The 17,310-nt window shown below is 35.6% G+C and overlaps 1 protein-coding gene across 1 annotated transcript in view; it reads right to left on the bottom strand.

Moving 5' to 3' along the window:
• The window catches only part of LOC306872514 (phospholipid-transporting ATPase ABCA1-like), a 151,931-nt gene that overhangs the window by 68,497 nt on the left and 66,124 nt on the right, over positions 1 to 17,310 (bottom strand). Inside the window, exons 13-17 of the mRNA XM_079421115.1 lie at positions 15,353 to 15,558; positions 13,525 to 13,701; positions 4,130 to 4,352; positions 2,239 to 2,460; positions 355 to 559 (exon numbers count right to left, since the gene is read on the bottom strand). Coding sequence (XP_079277241.1) covers positions 355 to 559; positions 2,239 to 2,460; positions 4,130 to 4,352; positions 13,525 to 13,701; positions 15,353 to 15,558 — 1,033 coding nt within the window. The remainder of the gene's footprint in view (positions 1 to 354; positions 560 to 2,238; positions 2,461 to 4,129; positions 4,353 to 13,524; positions 13,702 to 15,352; positions 15,559 to 17,310) is intronic.

The raw sequence follows: 17,310 nt of genomic DNA, 5'->3' as shown, positions 1-17,310 counted from the left end.
GATTCAGGAAAAAAATTAATTACTGACTCCAAATACTTTTTTTGTTTCAAATAAATTATGTTCTTTTGGAATTTCTATTTAACACAACATCTAGAAAAATAAATATATAGATCAATAAAATAAAATAAAAATAAAAAAGATATTTCTGAAATGACAATGAAGACCGGAGTAATGATGCTGAAAATTCAGCTTTGCATCATGAATACATGACATATTAAAATATAATCACATAGAAAACATTTATTTTTGATTGTAATAATATTTCATATTATTGCTGTTTTTTTTCCAAAATGTTTTGTATGTATGTGTGTTGTTGTGTTTTAAAGGTGCATCTGTGCTTTCAGACTGCCGTACCCGGGTAGACGTTCTCGATGTACCAGGTGAGTATCCAGTAAATGAGTGCGTCGAACAGCATCATGACGATGGAGACGATGAAGGAGTAGCGGTCGTTCTCCTGCGGACTGACCCGGATGTTGCTCCACTGAATGCCGATGCCCTGCTCTTCATAACGGGAGAAATTCTCACAGCCGTATCCGAACGCCACACACGACAGCAGGCTCTGTTGGGACGGAGACGGAGAGGTCAGACACACGCCTGATCCACGCCATTAATATAAATGTAAATTTTTCCCTCCCGTGTGCATTTTTACTCAGGTATGAATATGAGATCAAAACAACAGCATTACTGCGATCCACAATTTCAAAGTAAACAGTGTGTGTGTGTGTGTGTGTGTGTGGGACGGTACGGCACAGCTCACATTAATGAGCCTGCAGGCTCATTCATCTAGACTAGACAGTGGCGCCTGAATGCTCTCACACACACACACACACTCAGATAAGAGGAAGACATCCACACACTGCTGAATAGAGCGAATCTCTTTGCGTGAGATAAAGGTCACTCTGATTGGTCACAATGACGGAAGTGCAGCTGTAAGTCATTTAGTTGGTCTTTCTCTTTCTCAAAGGGCAAAAGTGCCCATCCATCGCTCTCCTCTTCAGGTGTGGGTCATCGCCATCGCTCTCTCTTGCACTAATGTACATCCTCACTGGAGATGAATGGAGGAGCTCCTCCACAGGAGATCTGAATCTCATCCTGTGGATTTGTACCTTAAGAAGAGCTGAGCACTTCATTCAGTCTGTGTGAGCAAGTCATGCATTACATGAACGCACAGGTCAAATTCTCTCCTCACTTCTAACTCTGCACATTCTTGCTAAAGTAAGAAGTACACATTTTTCTTCTCTTTTGTTTCAGGATCTTGTGCAGATCTTGGGCTTTTTTGTACATACTTTTATTTATACTTTGCTATTGTTTTATTTTTTTCTCTTTCTTGTTGCTGATATATATATATATATATATATAACAATATACTTAAGTGTGATCTGAATGTCATGTAAATGAAAATGTATTATAGTTTAACTTAATATTATATGCAATTAGCTCAACTTTAGAGTGTTTTAACCCACTTAAGTAGGACTTAAGTACATCTTTATATCTAATTTCATAATTACTTCTATTGTCTTTGAAATGTGGTTAAAGTACTTCTGCACGTACTGCAGTGTTAATTTAGGCAGGCATTTTTGATTTAGTCTTATGCTGCCTTCACATGCTATTGCTATCAGAGTTTCTGAGTTTAAACATGGTGGAGGGGACACCCATTGCTGCTGTCAATGCTGTTCTCACAACAACTACATCCCTTTGTCCTGTCGCTAAAGTAGTGTATTTATAGGCTACATATGAACGATCATTCGAAGCATATTGTATGTTTTATAATCAGTGAAATAAGCATGCATTTGACTGAAATTCCAGAATTGTCAGCAAACTGCATGTATAACGCTGTGAATTATATATGTGCGTGTACTGTGTATATTTATTATGTATATATAAAAGACACACACATACAGTATATATTTTGAAAATATTTACATATATATGTTTATATTCATATAATTTATATTATATATAAATATATTTAATATATAAACATAACATATTTATAAAGTGGAATTAAGTGTGTTTAGAAACAGTCATGAAAGTTTCTCTCTTTAAGTCACTTAAGTGGCCTTTTATTTTATTAATATTATTTTTTAAGAATGCACTTTTTAAGATTCAAAGTACACTACAAGCACACATTCAACACAATAAAGCACACATTCAGATGTACTTTCAGCATCTGATGATTAGATGTATTAGGACACGAGTCCTCCGGGTTGCTGCAGAGGTGTGTTGAATGAATCTCACCGTGGCGATCTTGGCGCCGAAGCCCATGACGTCCCTCCAGGCATAGCAAAGCACATGAGGCAGGTAGAGCAGGAAGTAGATGAGGCCCCCACAGGCGGCTGCCAGATTCGCCCGAGAGAAAAACACACTGATGAAAAAGCACTGCATGACAGTGGCCACGCAGAAGACCAGGAGGAAGACAAAGATCACAGATGGGTCGCTGTATCGCAGAACCTTTCCATACTGAGAGAAACAGACAAAGAAGTGGAGAGAAAAATGATGGGGTAAACATTGTTATTGCCAAAGAGCTGCTGAGACAAATGATGGATTTGTCTACGGAGACTGAAGAAATTCAGCCGTAACCGCGTGAAAGCTTTTCGGAGCCTCTAATGAACGTTGCATTTGAGTTTCCATGGATGCATTAATAATGAAACCTGATAATTACAAAGCACAACAACACACTGAAAACCCACTCGTTTGAGAGAAAAGATTACATCTGTCAAGAGCAGTGATAGAGAGAGAGAGATGATTAAAAGACAGATCTGTGATTGAATAAGCGGTGGGCGTCATGGCTCTGGTGGGCTGAGCTAAATAAATCATGAGTGCACTTGAATATAAGCTCATTTGTCATGTTCTTCAACCTGCTGGTCCCACACAGAGTCACGCTGCCCAACCAAAACCGTCCATTCACAAACACTGCACCATCTGATCCGACACCAGCAGAGCTATGCTTCTGTTCAAGATGAGTGGCTAATTAATAAATCAAACAATTGCTATCATTAATTCCACGATAAAGTGCTTCAACATACCTCACTGTTATGTGTTGGTGAATGCAAGTAGTTGACTTTTGGTAGACTTTTTGATTGGTGAAAATGAGACGTCAAATGAGAGATGGGATATTAGCTGGACACACATTCTGGGATGTGCAAGAAAATATTTGTAATAGTAGAACAAGTATATATCGACTTGCTTATAAATGCTACTTGCTGTCAAATGTTTTTGGGATTTAAATAGCCTTTTGATAACTGCATGTAAACTGACACCAACTAATTTATCTGTTTTTATTCAAGTCAAACATATTGTTTAGCATCACTGAATCAGCCTAAATACATTAATTTGTACCAGCAAAACTATTTTCATGGGTTAAATACTTTAGATCTAGCTCTTTATTACAGGGTTTTACAGAGTTTTTATATGTACTCTGTATATATAAATCCAGCTTTTACAGAGTTTTACAGCGTGCATTAGGCTTCATGGCCTTCATGTTTACATTCCTACTAATCCAGACTGATGAACTTCGTCCAATCAATAAATTACACTGACAACAATAATCAGTCTGCATTTGGTTATTACAGTTTATTGATTATGTCGCTGGTTGTTGCTATATTTAAACATAAGTTCAGTGAACAACTGTCAAAATATATAAATAACAGTGTTAAATATGAAAACATGATGCAAATAAGTGTAATAAATTATTAATTCTACTAAACATATTGAATAAAAAGTAAAAATACTGTAGAATTGCAGAAGTTTGTGGGTGAATTAAATTATCTTGATTTTGCTTGTAGCTCATCTTATTTTAATGCCTTTTAGATTACCCTGAGGCCAATAATAGTAAACAGTTTGTCTTCTTCCCTTTCATGCTCATTACATTGGTTTAGCTGCAACAGCATCCAGCTTTACTAGCTTGAGCAACTAAAATATCATCAATGTCTTTTAAAAAACAGTTAAGACTATCTTGGAATTTAAGCCGAGTCCTGGTATTCATCTTTTCAGCAGGACAGGCTAAAAGGTTTATGAACCACTACTAGTGCAAAGCTGAGGAAGCTATCTGATCCAGTGTACTCCAGATCAGATCTTGGATCAGGTGTACCGCAGTGTTGGTGAATGGCAGTGAATCAGCATTAATCACCTTGAGAATGATAGTGAGGAGTGCGGCGCTGACAGCGAGGGGCAACGTGCTGCTGATGGCCCAGCTCAGCCAGTAGGTGGAACTCTTCAATCCCATCATTCTCACAGTCTCCTTCAGACGTGCCTCCTTCTCCTGAACCACTCCCTTGACTATCAACGCAACCGAGAAGATCCACGCTAAAGTCATATATAGAGGTAGGGAGCGTGTCAGAGATCGCAGAAACCTATACATGCACAAACAAACAAGCATGAAAACTTGCTTGCACACTTCATTCAAAGAGTTATTTCATATATATATATATATACACACACACAGACAATACAACCAAGCAGAGTTCTTCCCAAAACAGGTTTTCTATAAATCATTTAACATACACACCACAGAAAATATGCTATCTGTCACTGAAGTCATGTCGTGGAAAGAGATGCATCCAGATTATCTGTCCTCAAACCTATAATACAGTAAATCACTAGATACTCCAGTCCAGTGGGCATCACAGGAACTTTACCCCACTGGTTTGAGATCTATATCACTGGTAGATCCTTCAGTCACAGTCACATCAACCAAACACTGGGGTACCAGAGGGTTCAGTGCGTGGCCCGCTTCTTTTCTCAAATTACACAACATCGCTGGAGACAATCATTCTAGCACATGCATTATTTATTTTTTTACCACTCGACTTCTTGTTCCAACCTGACAGCCCCACAGCAGGTGCACAGATCTTGTCTTGACTAGTAGATATGCTAACACTATCTTACCTACACTCATATTTATAAGTTTATGCTCCCTCCAGAAGTCTGCTGTCAGTGAATGAGAGGTGCCTCATGGTACAAACACAAAGAGACATAAGATCACTTTCCTGAACTTTCATTGTCAATGTCCCTCAACGGAAGGATCTTTCCTTTCTCCATCCAAACAGAGTCTTTAAGATACATCACATAATATGCATGGTCACTTAACTCCCAAGAATCACAAACGTAATCTTAAAACATCAATTGAATGAATCGCCGGGCACAATTGTAACTGCATACTCAATATAAAACACACAGACCATTTCATTTCGTTGTTATAGCCTTGCTATTTTTCTATATACCTGTTACAGTTTGGGCCCCCAAACAGAGTTTTTGTCTCATTTTGTTTGATTATTTTAAGTTACCACAATCCAATGTATTATTTTTCCCAAATGTGCAACACTGCTGTCTGATGTAGTACTCACTGGCGTAGAATAAATGTGCTCCATCTGTTACATTTTAATGTAAATTATAACCACTATTACTTTGACCATTTACAATTTAGCAGCAATGACTGAATCGAATCAGGATTTTTGTGACAATGTAAGTTAGAGATGATATCCTTCCCAAGCTTCCCTACTGGTAAATCTATGCCTGGTCCTGAAATGATGGACAAAACATATCTCTATCAGCTCATCTACTGTGGCTTTTAACCAACAGAACTGTGTAAAAATGGTCAATGCATCTAAATAGGAAAGCACACAGTAATGCATTTATCCACAGTTTTTAATAAATGCCCAGTGATGCAATTAACAAAGTCCCCCATCAATTTACACCAAGCTGTTAATTTTTTTTTAAATTGGGCACTAATCTGATGATTTTCGGCACATTCTATCCATTTTCACCATGGAAACGAAGAGACGATGAAAGAGTTTCAGAAAGTAACAAGCTGAGAAAGCTGAATAATCACACTGCTGATTATAAGGACCCCTATAATGGTCTGTAACAGGCCAGCTGTCATTCTCCTCTTCCTGAGCTTAGAGAAGCACAGAATGTACCTGCTTCACAAGAATAATAAATACACAACTGCAGGGTAAAGCTGCTTTCATCACTGGCTTGTGTCTATAACATTAGCATACTTCTTATGTTTTCCATATTGTGCTTTCCATTTTCTAATATACATGAACAATAATTTACATTTGGTCAAAACTGATTGGGTCATACTTATTTCCAGCACAGATGCACATATGGTTTCCAAGAACTGTGAAATCCAACCCAATGCAAATTCAATATATTGAAGCTGGTATTAAAAATACTAAAATGTTGTGTATTCCCATTAGAATGAAACCAAACCATGCTGACTCTTATTTCCCAGATAAACATGTGCACAGTATACATTTACTCCAATTTCACAGTATAAGAGCAACCGAGTTCAACAAGGTAATGTGCAATAAATAATAACTAATAATGATGACGATAGATAGATAGATAGATAGATAGATAGATAGATAGATAGATAGATAGATAGATAGATAGATAGATAGATAGATAGATAGATAGATAGATAGATCTGGATAATGCTATGAAAATGCAAAAATATACCTGTGTTGTGTTAAATCATAGTAACTACATGTTAAAACATGGTAGCGATGTGCTAAGACATGCTAGCAAACATGCTAGAAACATGTCAGCATGCTATTAACAAGCTTAACATGCCACAAACTTAGCAGAATCTAGGATATGCTAACAAAATGCTAAACATGCTAGCAGCATGCTAAAATGTTAGTCATGTATTATAACATGCTAAAACATGTTAATTCAGGCTAACAAGTTGGTAACATGTTAAAAACATCCTAGAATTCATGCTAACAATATGCAAAATGTGCTAGAAACATGATAGCAGCATGCTAATTCATGGTATCAGCATGTTAAAATGTTAGCAACTTATTAAAATGTTAGAAACATGTTAATTCAGGCTAACAACTTGGTAAGCATGTTAAAACATGCTAGAATTCATGCTAAAAATGTGCAAACAGTGTGCTAAATGCACTAGAAATGTGTGAACACCATGATAACTCACGGCATCAGCATGTTAACATGTTAGCAACTTATTGTAATGTTAGCAACATGCTAATTCAGGATAACAACTTGGTAAACATGCTAAAACATGCTACCGTTGTGTTAAAAACATGCTGTAACATACTAACTATTGGAAATATATTAGCAACATGTAAGATATATGGATTGTAATATGACGAGGAGCAGTTTTATGATGATGGTAAGAGCATGTGAATGAGATGAAATATTAGAGCGATGACAGAAGTGTCTCTGACAGAAACTGAAAGCTCATTCTGGAGGAGTTCAGGTCTGTGAGGGAAGTAAGCTGACAAAAGATGATTTTCCCAGCACTACACACTGTAGTTCTCACTTTGAGAGCTGGAGCGAACAGACAGAGAGAATGAAATAAATGAACTGACACGGGGAACGACATGACTGAGCAGTTTAGTTTAGAAAGAGACCCAAAGCGCCTGTAGCAGCCTGAAGCTGGAACTTCCTCATAGCAGAAGTGCTGTCAGATGTGTGATGCTGCTTTAAAACAAGCTCAGACATTCACACAATATTTAATTCCTATTAATATTTTAAAAGAAACAGACTCCAGATCTTGGCCGCTAGTGCAACTCATTGGAAATAAGTTCAGCCTGTGACAGCCAACATTAAAGCACTGGACGTGTGAAACAGACTAATCCTCAAAGTGAGAGAACAAACACTTTATCTCCATGCAGATGAACATGAAATACTCTGGAAACCACAAAAACAAAAGCTCTTTAAAAAACGACGGAGGGAGGCTGCGAGCGATACGGAGGAGGTCGGCTCTGAATCATCAACAATTTGATACTGTGCATAACAAATTAGCATAATAACCCAATTTGGAGGAATCAAAGATCAACGCATTTCTGCTTGATCTGCTTCAATTTTGGAGTAATCGTTTCCCTGTAATTATTTCCACTGTGATCACGAGCATCAAAACCACAAAACACTTTGACTTTATGAATGTGCAACCTCTCAACACAAGCACCTTCATTTCCTCTCTGCTACATGGATTATTGTGCCTTTTAACTTTACATTTGAGCTCCTCAATTTTTATTTTTTTCACAATGACTTTAATAGCATTGTAGCTTGGCTTTGTCATTTCTCATGGTTCGCATTCAAAAGGGTGCAAACAAACCGGTATGAAAAACATAGCATTTATGCATATCATAATCATTTCTATTGAATTTAAATAAGTTCAGGCTGAACTGATGTGTCATTTGATTTCATGTTGACCTAAAAAAATGTGAGCTGTATTCTGTGTTTCCCCAAAAATGCTTTGTGATTATGTTGCATGATTTCGTATTTGTGACTAGTTTGATTGTACAGATTAATTTCTTCTCCAGGGATGCAAACTCATCTAAAAAATTGACAATCTTTTATTTTTTTCAGTTTTAAAAACAACTGAAACCCATTCGATATGACTAAACTGAATAATAACAATAATTATTATTATAACAACTGATATTAATATTATTTATAGTATTTCAATGTAGGAAAATTGTATATTATGAAATTATAAAAAAATCAACAAATAAAGAAATACTATAGTAATTATTATACTATGCTCTAAAATAAAACATAAATAATAGTATTAATAATAATAATAATTATTATTTTATTTTAGTAAATAAAATAAAAATTTACGAAATAAATAAATTACTATTCTACTTTACTACTAATTCTTTAATATACAATAGAATAATTTAATAATAATAATAATGATTTTACTTTACAGAATAAAAACATCACAATTACACTACTAATATTTATATAATATAATATGTATAATACTATTACTAATGTCTAATTTCTTTCATTTTTATTTTGGTTGAAAACAGCAGGAAAACCTTAAATCTAAAAAAACTGTACAAACTATCCTCATTATAAATTTGGGTCTGTTCTTATAATCTTATGTTACCAAACTCTCTCAAAATACTGGATCACGAGCTGCTCATCCGTGCTGCACTTCAAACTCTTATTTAATTTCAGATGCAGATTTGTGTCAAAACGTGACAAGTTTGCATCCTTGCCTTTTAGTTTGATTATTCGGTTCTCATTTTTCAGGGTTTCGGCTCCACTAACCTTCACCATCACCGAGATTAAAGCACAGGGAATGGTCAGCAGAACCATGTTCTCTATAAACCAGCAGAACCACATGGAAGAGTTTTGAACCCCGACAACCCGCAGAACCTCCTTCAGACGGCGCTCCTTCTCCAGAACCAGGCCTTTGATGGTCTGGCAGGCCGTGTAGATGAACGCCAGCACCAGGAACATGGGCAGCATGGTGCCAATGGACGAAACGAAGCTGCAGGAATGACCAGAGCTGATTCAGGACATGGTGTCATCATTCACACATTTTATTTTGTGTTTCACAGGAGAAAAAAAAATCTTTTAAAATCTGGGTTTGGATTGAGTAACTATGACAGAATTTATATGTTTCATTGAATAGAGTTTTAATATTTTAAATTAGTTATAAATATTTTTAATTTAATATAAAGTTTTAGTAATTTAGTTTGTCAAAGCAAGTATTGTATTTGTATATAATTATTTTTCCACAACACACATTGTTTCAAAGCAGCTTTACAGTAAACCAGGTATTTATGTTTATAATATCTTAATATCTTCATGTCTTATAGTCATATTTAGCAGATTAAAGCTGGACAATACTATAGTTACATTTTGTAATGATATAAACAAACATTTAATTTATATTTAAATGTATTTCAAGTATAGAAAATAGCTTTAGATGTTATTCTTTTTGTACTTTTAGTATGTTTATTTTAACTCACTGTAAATGTTTAAGTTGTGATGATTTTTTAAGGTTTTAATTTTAGTTAATTTAGTTTCAGTTATTTTAGCACTTCAAATGATGCATACAGTAATGGTAGAAGCTGAAATTGTGTTTTATAGCTGAATTTGATTTTAGTTAAATGTTCATTTAAAGCTTTATTATAAAGTTCATTATGGTTTTACTTTATTTAGTTCTAGATATTGTAGTACTTCAAACCAGAATTGTATTTTAAGTAATGACGATGTTTTAATGGTGATTAACGTGATCAGTACGGTAGTAATGATCTCTGCGTGTCTGATATTGTTGTGAATGAATCCGGCTGTGCTGGATGATCTTTATGCCACACACACAGCTGTAAATATGATTCATCATCCGATGCCGCTTTGATAATACAGTAAGCAAGTATTAAAGTACTCTCATAAGGCCAGGAAAATGTCATGTCAATATCGGAGCAGAAGGTTCCGGAAACAAAGTGCTGTCTGCGCTCAATTAGCTAGCAGCTCAAATATATCATGTGCTCTCAAAATATGACAAGCTATAGATTTCTCATATCAGTTCTGCTTACCTTTCATAAATACAGTCAGGGAGAGACGCCACAATACAATTACTGCTGACACAAGAAACAGCCGAGGGACGGTGATAACAAACTCGTTAAAATGCATTAATTCTCCATCATCTCTCACTCAAAACTCCCTGTTTCACTCACAAAGCTGCCAGTCCTGATCTAAACCACTAAATATGGTTGCATTAATACACTTCGGTTATAAACAAGAGCGATGAGCGCATTCTGTAGCCGTTCTGAGGCTAGAAAACACTAAGAATGAATAACGTTGTTTAAATATTGCATTTGTGTTGTTTTAGCGTTTGCCAACAATTTAGCACTGAATGCAACTTTAGTTGCACAATTCCTCATCTTCCGGACTAGTTCTGAGTCTAAGTTTTATTTTTGTACAAATAATGGAAGTCAATGAAAACACCAACACATTTGAGTTTAAATGATCATCTTTTGAGTTACGAAGAAAGAAAGATAGTCATTAAGGTCTAGAATTATTAACATTTTCAGCATCAAACATGCCAAGCAGGTTGTGTATTTCCAATGGTTTATGCGTCAGCCAATCAACTGCCATTGAGAGGAATGGCAATGCTAAGGGATTGCTTTCTCTTGATAATATTAATGCCACAGTGATTCACTTTTAACAAAGAGCACTATGCTTTCTGTTCTGCTTCTCTTATATATCATTTAGAAATAATGGAACATGTAATATGGATTTGTGGCAGTAGATAAGCTGTTTTTATCCAGTCAGGCCAGAATCGTCTGGATGACTTACTGAGGCATTTACAACATCAAACTCTTCTGCCCCTTACATTTAAAATTCAGATTTAGGCTTTTTGTGTGGTGAAAAATGACTCAACGCAGACACACACACACACACACACACACACACACTCACACACTCAAAAGCAAATTAGCATTCTCTCCATTCTCTGTCCCTCTAATGCATGAATAGAACTGGAGTTTTGTGAGTTTTCAAGTGGAACTAAATGACGCAGCTCTGACCGATTCAGCTGGGAGGCTGAAGACGCTTCAGATATTTATGACCTTAACACACACACACACACACACACACACACACGCACACACACACGCACACACACACACACACACGCACACACACACACACACACACACACACACACACACGCACACACACACACACACACACACACACGCACACACACACACGCACACACACACACACACTATATGTTATACACTATATAAACAAACAGAAGTGATACAAAGCAATGCATATACACTAGCATTTTGTGGTTTGTAAGATATTTCAATGTTTTTCAATGTTTCAAAGTCTCTTCTGCTCATCAAGGCTGCGTTCATTTTATCAAAATAAAGGGAAAAAAACTGTAAAAATGTGAAACTGTATTGTGAAATACAATACAAAATACAATTGATTTCTGTGATCTGCAGCTGCATTTTCAGCATCATTACATTATTTCAGTGTCACATGATCTTCAGAAATCATTCTAATATACTGATTTACTGCTCAACAAACATTTCTGATTATTATCAATGTTGAACACAGTTGTGCTGCACAATATTTTTGTTTATATACCGTGATATATTTTATTTTTCAGGATTCACAGATGAATAGAAAGTTCAAAAGAACAGCATTTATTTAAAATCTTCTGTAATATTATAAAACATTATTGTCATTTTTGATCAATTTCATGTATCCTTGATGAATAAAAGTATTAACTTCTCAAAAAGTAACTTTTTCATATTTTTTTTTTTGTGGTAGATTTTTTTCCCATGATTCTTTGATGCATAGAAAGAACAGCATTTATTTTCTGTAACGTTTGACCAATTTAATGCATCCTTATAAAAGTAATTTATTTTACATTAATAGTTTGAATGCTAGTGTATATTATCATTTTATAGATCAAATTGATCATTTATAAGAATCGCTCTTCTTTTGTTGTCTCTATGTGATCTTTGACAGTCCTATCATTTCTTTAAAGCAAGGGTCTTGAACAGGAAGTCTGTAATCATCATTCGATCTCTACTGCCTAATTATAAATATTGAACTAGCTATTTTGAAAGATGCATCATTTAATTTTATTCAATATCTAAATGCATATGATATTGTTATTATGTGTCTCCCACAGTGACTTATTACCAGGGACGTGCAGAGAGATTTTTTTTTTTTAAAGAAAAGCAAGAATTTGTTAAATTGATAGAAACAGTGATAGTAAAGATTGATATTGTTAGAAAACATCTCTGCTTTGAATAAATGCTGTTCTTTTAAACTTTTTATTTATCAAATCGACCCCAAAAAAGTATCACAGGTTCCAATAAATAATAATAAAATAAGCAGCACAACTGTTTCCAACATTAATAATAAATCAGTATATTAGAATGATTTCTAAAGGACCATGCGTTGAAGAATGCAGTAATGATGCTGAAAATTCAGTTTTGAATCACAGAAATAAATGATATTTTATTAAAATAGTATAAATGTATATTAAAATAGAAAAACATTATTTTATATTGTAATAATATTTCACAATATTAGGCTACAGGCTTGATGAGCAACCCATAGCAAGCCTCAGATTAACAGATATGTCAAAATAAACCAGAATTGTCTGACTTTTGAGCGAGTAGTTACTGTTTTGTTCAAATTGTCATGTTAATTAGAATTCAAATGCATTTTGTTTTATTGACCACAATATCATTGCTCTTTGTCCGAGAGGGGCACTTTTGAATAATTTTGAAAAGCCCCCCCCCCTCTGCACGTGCCTGCTTGTTACGCACAACGCTCGATGCAAGCACTCGTCTGATGAAGAACATCACCTGGCTGGAGTTTGGGCCTGACATCTCACTTTCATGAAAAAAGCCTCTCACTCAAATCTATAAAACACGCCACTTTTTTCTCGAATCAATAAACACATTAAAACAGTGGTTGCTTCTGACGTCCACATCAGCACCCATAAACAAACGCTCACGAACCCCCGCAGACGCGCTGATGGATTTCTCAGGCCGACGGAGAGCGAGAGAACCAATCAACGCTAATATTAATTTGACATTTACTTTCGGCATGAATCACAGCCGCAGCGAGCCGTTGATTATGCTGTAAGATCGAGTGAAAAACATCCCGGCCCTCTCTGCATGCTTCAGCATCCCACTCTCAACATCAAACCGTCGCTTCAGTATGAACACAGCCCATCAGTGTTGATATAATCGTGCATGTTTCACGGGCTCTTACGCGTCGTCCATGTAACAAGGGTACGGCATCTGCTGCGCGTAGACGCCGAGCGGCTGCCTGACTCCGGTCTGCACCGCAGTGATTCCTCGATCCACCATGTCCTGCAGGTACACGAAGCCTCCTCTCACGTAGTGCAGGCCATTGAAGGGGTTATCACGGGCCGATGGGGACCAGGACCTGAAGCACATCAACAACAAACCACTGTAGCTTTTAAATTTGTTACATGCATTTGCCACATTTATTTATTTAGCTTTAATTCATTTTTATTTGTTTTAGTTTTAGTCATTTTAGTACTTAAACTTATTATATGTGACCCTGGAGCACAAAACCAGTCTTAAGTCGCTGGGGTATATTTGTAGCAATAGCAAACAACACATTGTATGGGTCAAAATTATAGATTTTTCTTTTATGCCAAAAATCATTAGGATATTAAGTAAAGATCATGTTCCATGAAAATAGTTGGTAAATTGCCTGCTGTAAATATATCAAAACTTCATTTTTGATTAGTAATATGCATTGCTAAGGACTTCATTTGGACGACTTTAAAGGTGATTTTCTCACTATTTTGATTTTTTTTGCACCCTCAGATTCCAGATTGTATCTCAGCCAAATATTGTCCGATCCCAACAAACCATACATCAATAGAAATATTATTTATTCAGCTCTCAGAAAAACCTTTTGTCTGGTTTTGTGGTCCAGGGTCACATATTTCAGTTAGTTGCCAAGGCAACAATTCTAATTTTAGTTACATTTTTAAAGTTTAACTTTCACATTTTATTTTATCTCAGCTTTATGTGATTAAGGAAAAGTAAAAAAAAAAAAGTTTTATTTAACAATAACAACACTTAAAACTGTTTAGTAATCGTATGTGCATTTGTCATTATTTATTACTTTTTTATATATATATTTCTATTTAGCTTTCATTCATTTATGTTTTAGTAAATTTTAGTAATTCAAGTTTGTTTTTCATTTTATTTCAACTAACAAAAAAACATTCTTAATATTTTTATTTAATAACAAAACCTAAAACATGCAGTAATTTTGTTATGTGAATTTGTCATTTTTATTAGTTTTTTTGTTTTTATAAAAAAGTATTTCTATTTAGTTTTAATTCTAAATATATATTATAAAATACTAAATAAATGAGCTTGATAATTATATAAATCTTAAATATTATACATTTAGGTCTGGAGAAAAATGTAATGCATTAAAGTATTATGTTTATTTTCCAAAAGTAAAATTCAAGTGGAAACGAACAAGACCTATAAAACCTTTAAACTTACCAAAATAAATAAATAAATAAATAAAATGCAAAATTATTAAGAAAACTTAATTTGTAAATTTCAGTATTTATTTCTTTCAATTTCACTTCATTATCGGGAAGGGTTCATCTATGCATATGTTTTTATTTATTTGCTTTTATTTAGAACTAGTTCTGTCAAATGATTAATTGCGATTAATCGCATCCAAAATAAAAGTTTTTGTTTACATAATATATGTGTGTGTACTCTGTATATTTATTATGTCTATATAAATACACACACATACACATGTTAATATTAAATATATGTATCTGTAATATAAATATTATAAATATTTACATGTAAATATTTTTTAAATATAAACTGTATGTGTGTGCATTTATATATACACAATAAATATACACAGTACACACATATATTAAATCATTTGACAGCCCTATTTAGAACTCATATTTTTACATTATTATTAAAGCAGCATCTTTTATTTATTTTTTTCTTCATGATTTAGTATACGATGTCTTCACTCTTATGTGTTGATGTTGTGATCCTGTGTGTTGGGTTCTGACCTCTCCTTGATCTTGTCCGTCCTCTCGGTGTCCTCGATGTCCATGCGGATCTTGTATCTGATGTGTGGTGGGGTCTGTGGGTCAGCAGGGTCCAGATCCGTGAAGACCAGACCGGCCCAGAAGCGGTCCTGATTCAGGAGCTTGAAAGACTGCTCAACCAGCACAGCCTCAGTGCTGACGCCTTCAAACTTATCCAGATCAAAACACTGAAACACACACACACACACACACACTTCAGCACCTCTGTGCGTCTGAATCTGACAGTGAAGAACGAGGTTTATGTGGCAAACGCTGAACAGAGAACCACCAGAGACCGAATGAGAAGAAACAGAGTGAATGAAACAGAGGTAACGTCAGCATCCACTCGAACTGAAACAGAACTTTTATAAGGTGTTTGAACACAGTTGTGTGGCCGCAGTGTGTGAAAACATCCAGCCTATAATGGTACAAATCCACCCACTCATTTTTGTATAATCTAAAAAAATCATAAACTGTCTCTCAGAACGAGCCGTTTCAGATTCTCCCTCTGTTCACGTCAACGAGGGGGAAATTCCTGTCCATTCGTGACGCTCTCTGCCCTATTAGCATAAACACAGCCCTGAGTGAGAAGCTGCGGTCCGCCTCCGTCATCACTGATTACTAGCTGTAGCTGCTGGAGATATACATGTCAGCGACAAAGAGGCTTTTCAAGTGTTTTGGGATGCACTAACGAACATAGGAGTCTCTATCTGAGCCGCTGAGGACACTGTGGTCAAGTTTCATTGTCTAAGGAAATGTCCCGGTCAAGTCCCCAATACGTGTAGGGATCAATACCAACGCTTCGTGCACGAACATCAGCTCCAGACAAAGTGAGTACCATGCGTTTGTTTTCCAAATTGCCCTTCTGAAAGAGCTTCTTGGCACTCTGTAAGGCTAATGATAATGAGCGTTTGGCTCATACCCCAAAAGTGGCAATTTTAACAATCTATACAAATGTATACATCTTGTAAAAAAGGAGCATAATAGGTCTCCTTTAAGTTTTGTTCATTTTAATTAAATTCCCTAAAACAGTTACAATAACAACACGTTTTAGTAATTTTATATGCATTTGTCATTTTTATTAGTGTGCGTGTGTGTGTGTGTGTGTGTGCGTGTGTGCGTGTGTACGTGTGTGTGCGTGTGTGCGTGTGTGCGCGTGTGCGTGTGTGTGTGTACGTGTGTGCGTGTGTACGTGTGCGCGTGTGTGTGTGTGTGTGTGTGTGTTCCGCTCCTATTGCTTTTTTCATTGCAAAAGCCAAACTTGAGTTATTTAATTAATTATTTTTTACAGTGTATCTTCGGTTTTACATTCATTTCTTTTTCATGTTTACATACATTGCTCTTTTTTTACATTATGTTTGATAAAAGCTATGAAAGAACCTTTCTGAAGTGTTACCAGTTTATGATATCATTATTAAATTGTACTGCTGATTTCATATAAGTGATATATTCCTTAAATGGGGTACTTCCAGCCTTTTTGATCACCATAGAATACAAACTTCAGTTAAAAAGAAAAGTCACATGGTTGGCGGTGAGCAGATGGTATATTTTAAATGTATTGTTTTACAATTTGAGGCCACCAACAATACTGTTGTTGAAATTACATGTCTTAAAATCAGCTCTTTAGTAATTTACGGGATGCTTTTACTGATTTAAAGCCACTGACGGACTTATTCAGGGCTTTAATCAGCACAAGAGTCATGTGCTGCACACAGTATTTACTGAATCTCTGAACAGGATCAGACTGTCTTCTGCTGGCTTCTCATTATTTGATTGTTTTGATCACAAAATGATACATCATGCAAATGAATCGCTGTGATCACCGGCTGCACTTTCAAGCTTCACAATGCCTGACTAGTGAGCAACAATGAATCATATGAAAGTTCACTCATTCCGCTTCAGAGGTTCAGCGCCTTGATCTGCGGCTCATGGACCAACAC

Source organism: Barbus barbus (assembly GCF_936440315.1).
Source record: "Barbus barbus genome assembly, chromosome: 1".
Classification (NCBI taxonomy): Eukaryota; Metazoa; Chordata; class Actinopteri; order Cypriniformes; family Cyprinidae; genus Barbus; species Barbus barbus.
The sequence above is the reverse complement of the archived record's forward strand: the minus strand, read 5'-3'. Positions and strand labels throughout refer to the sequence as shown.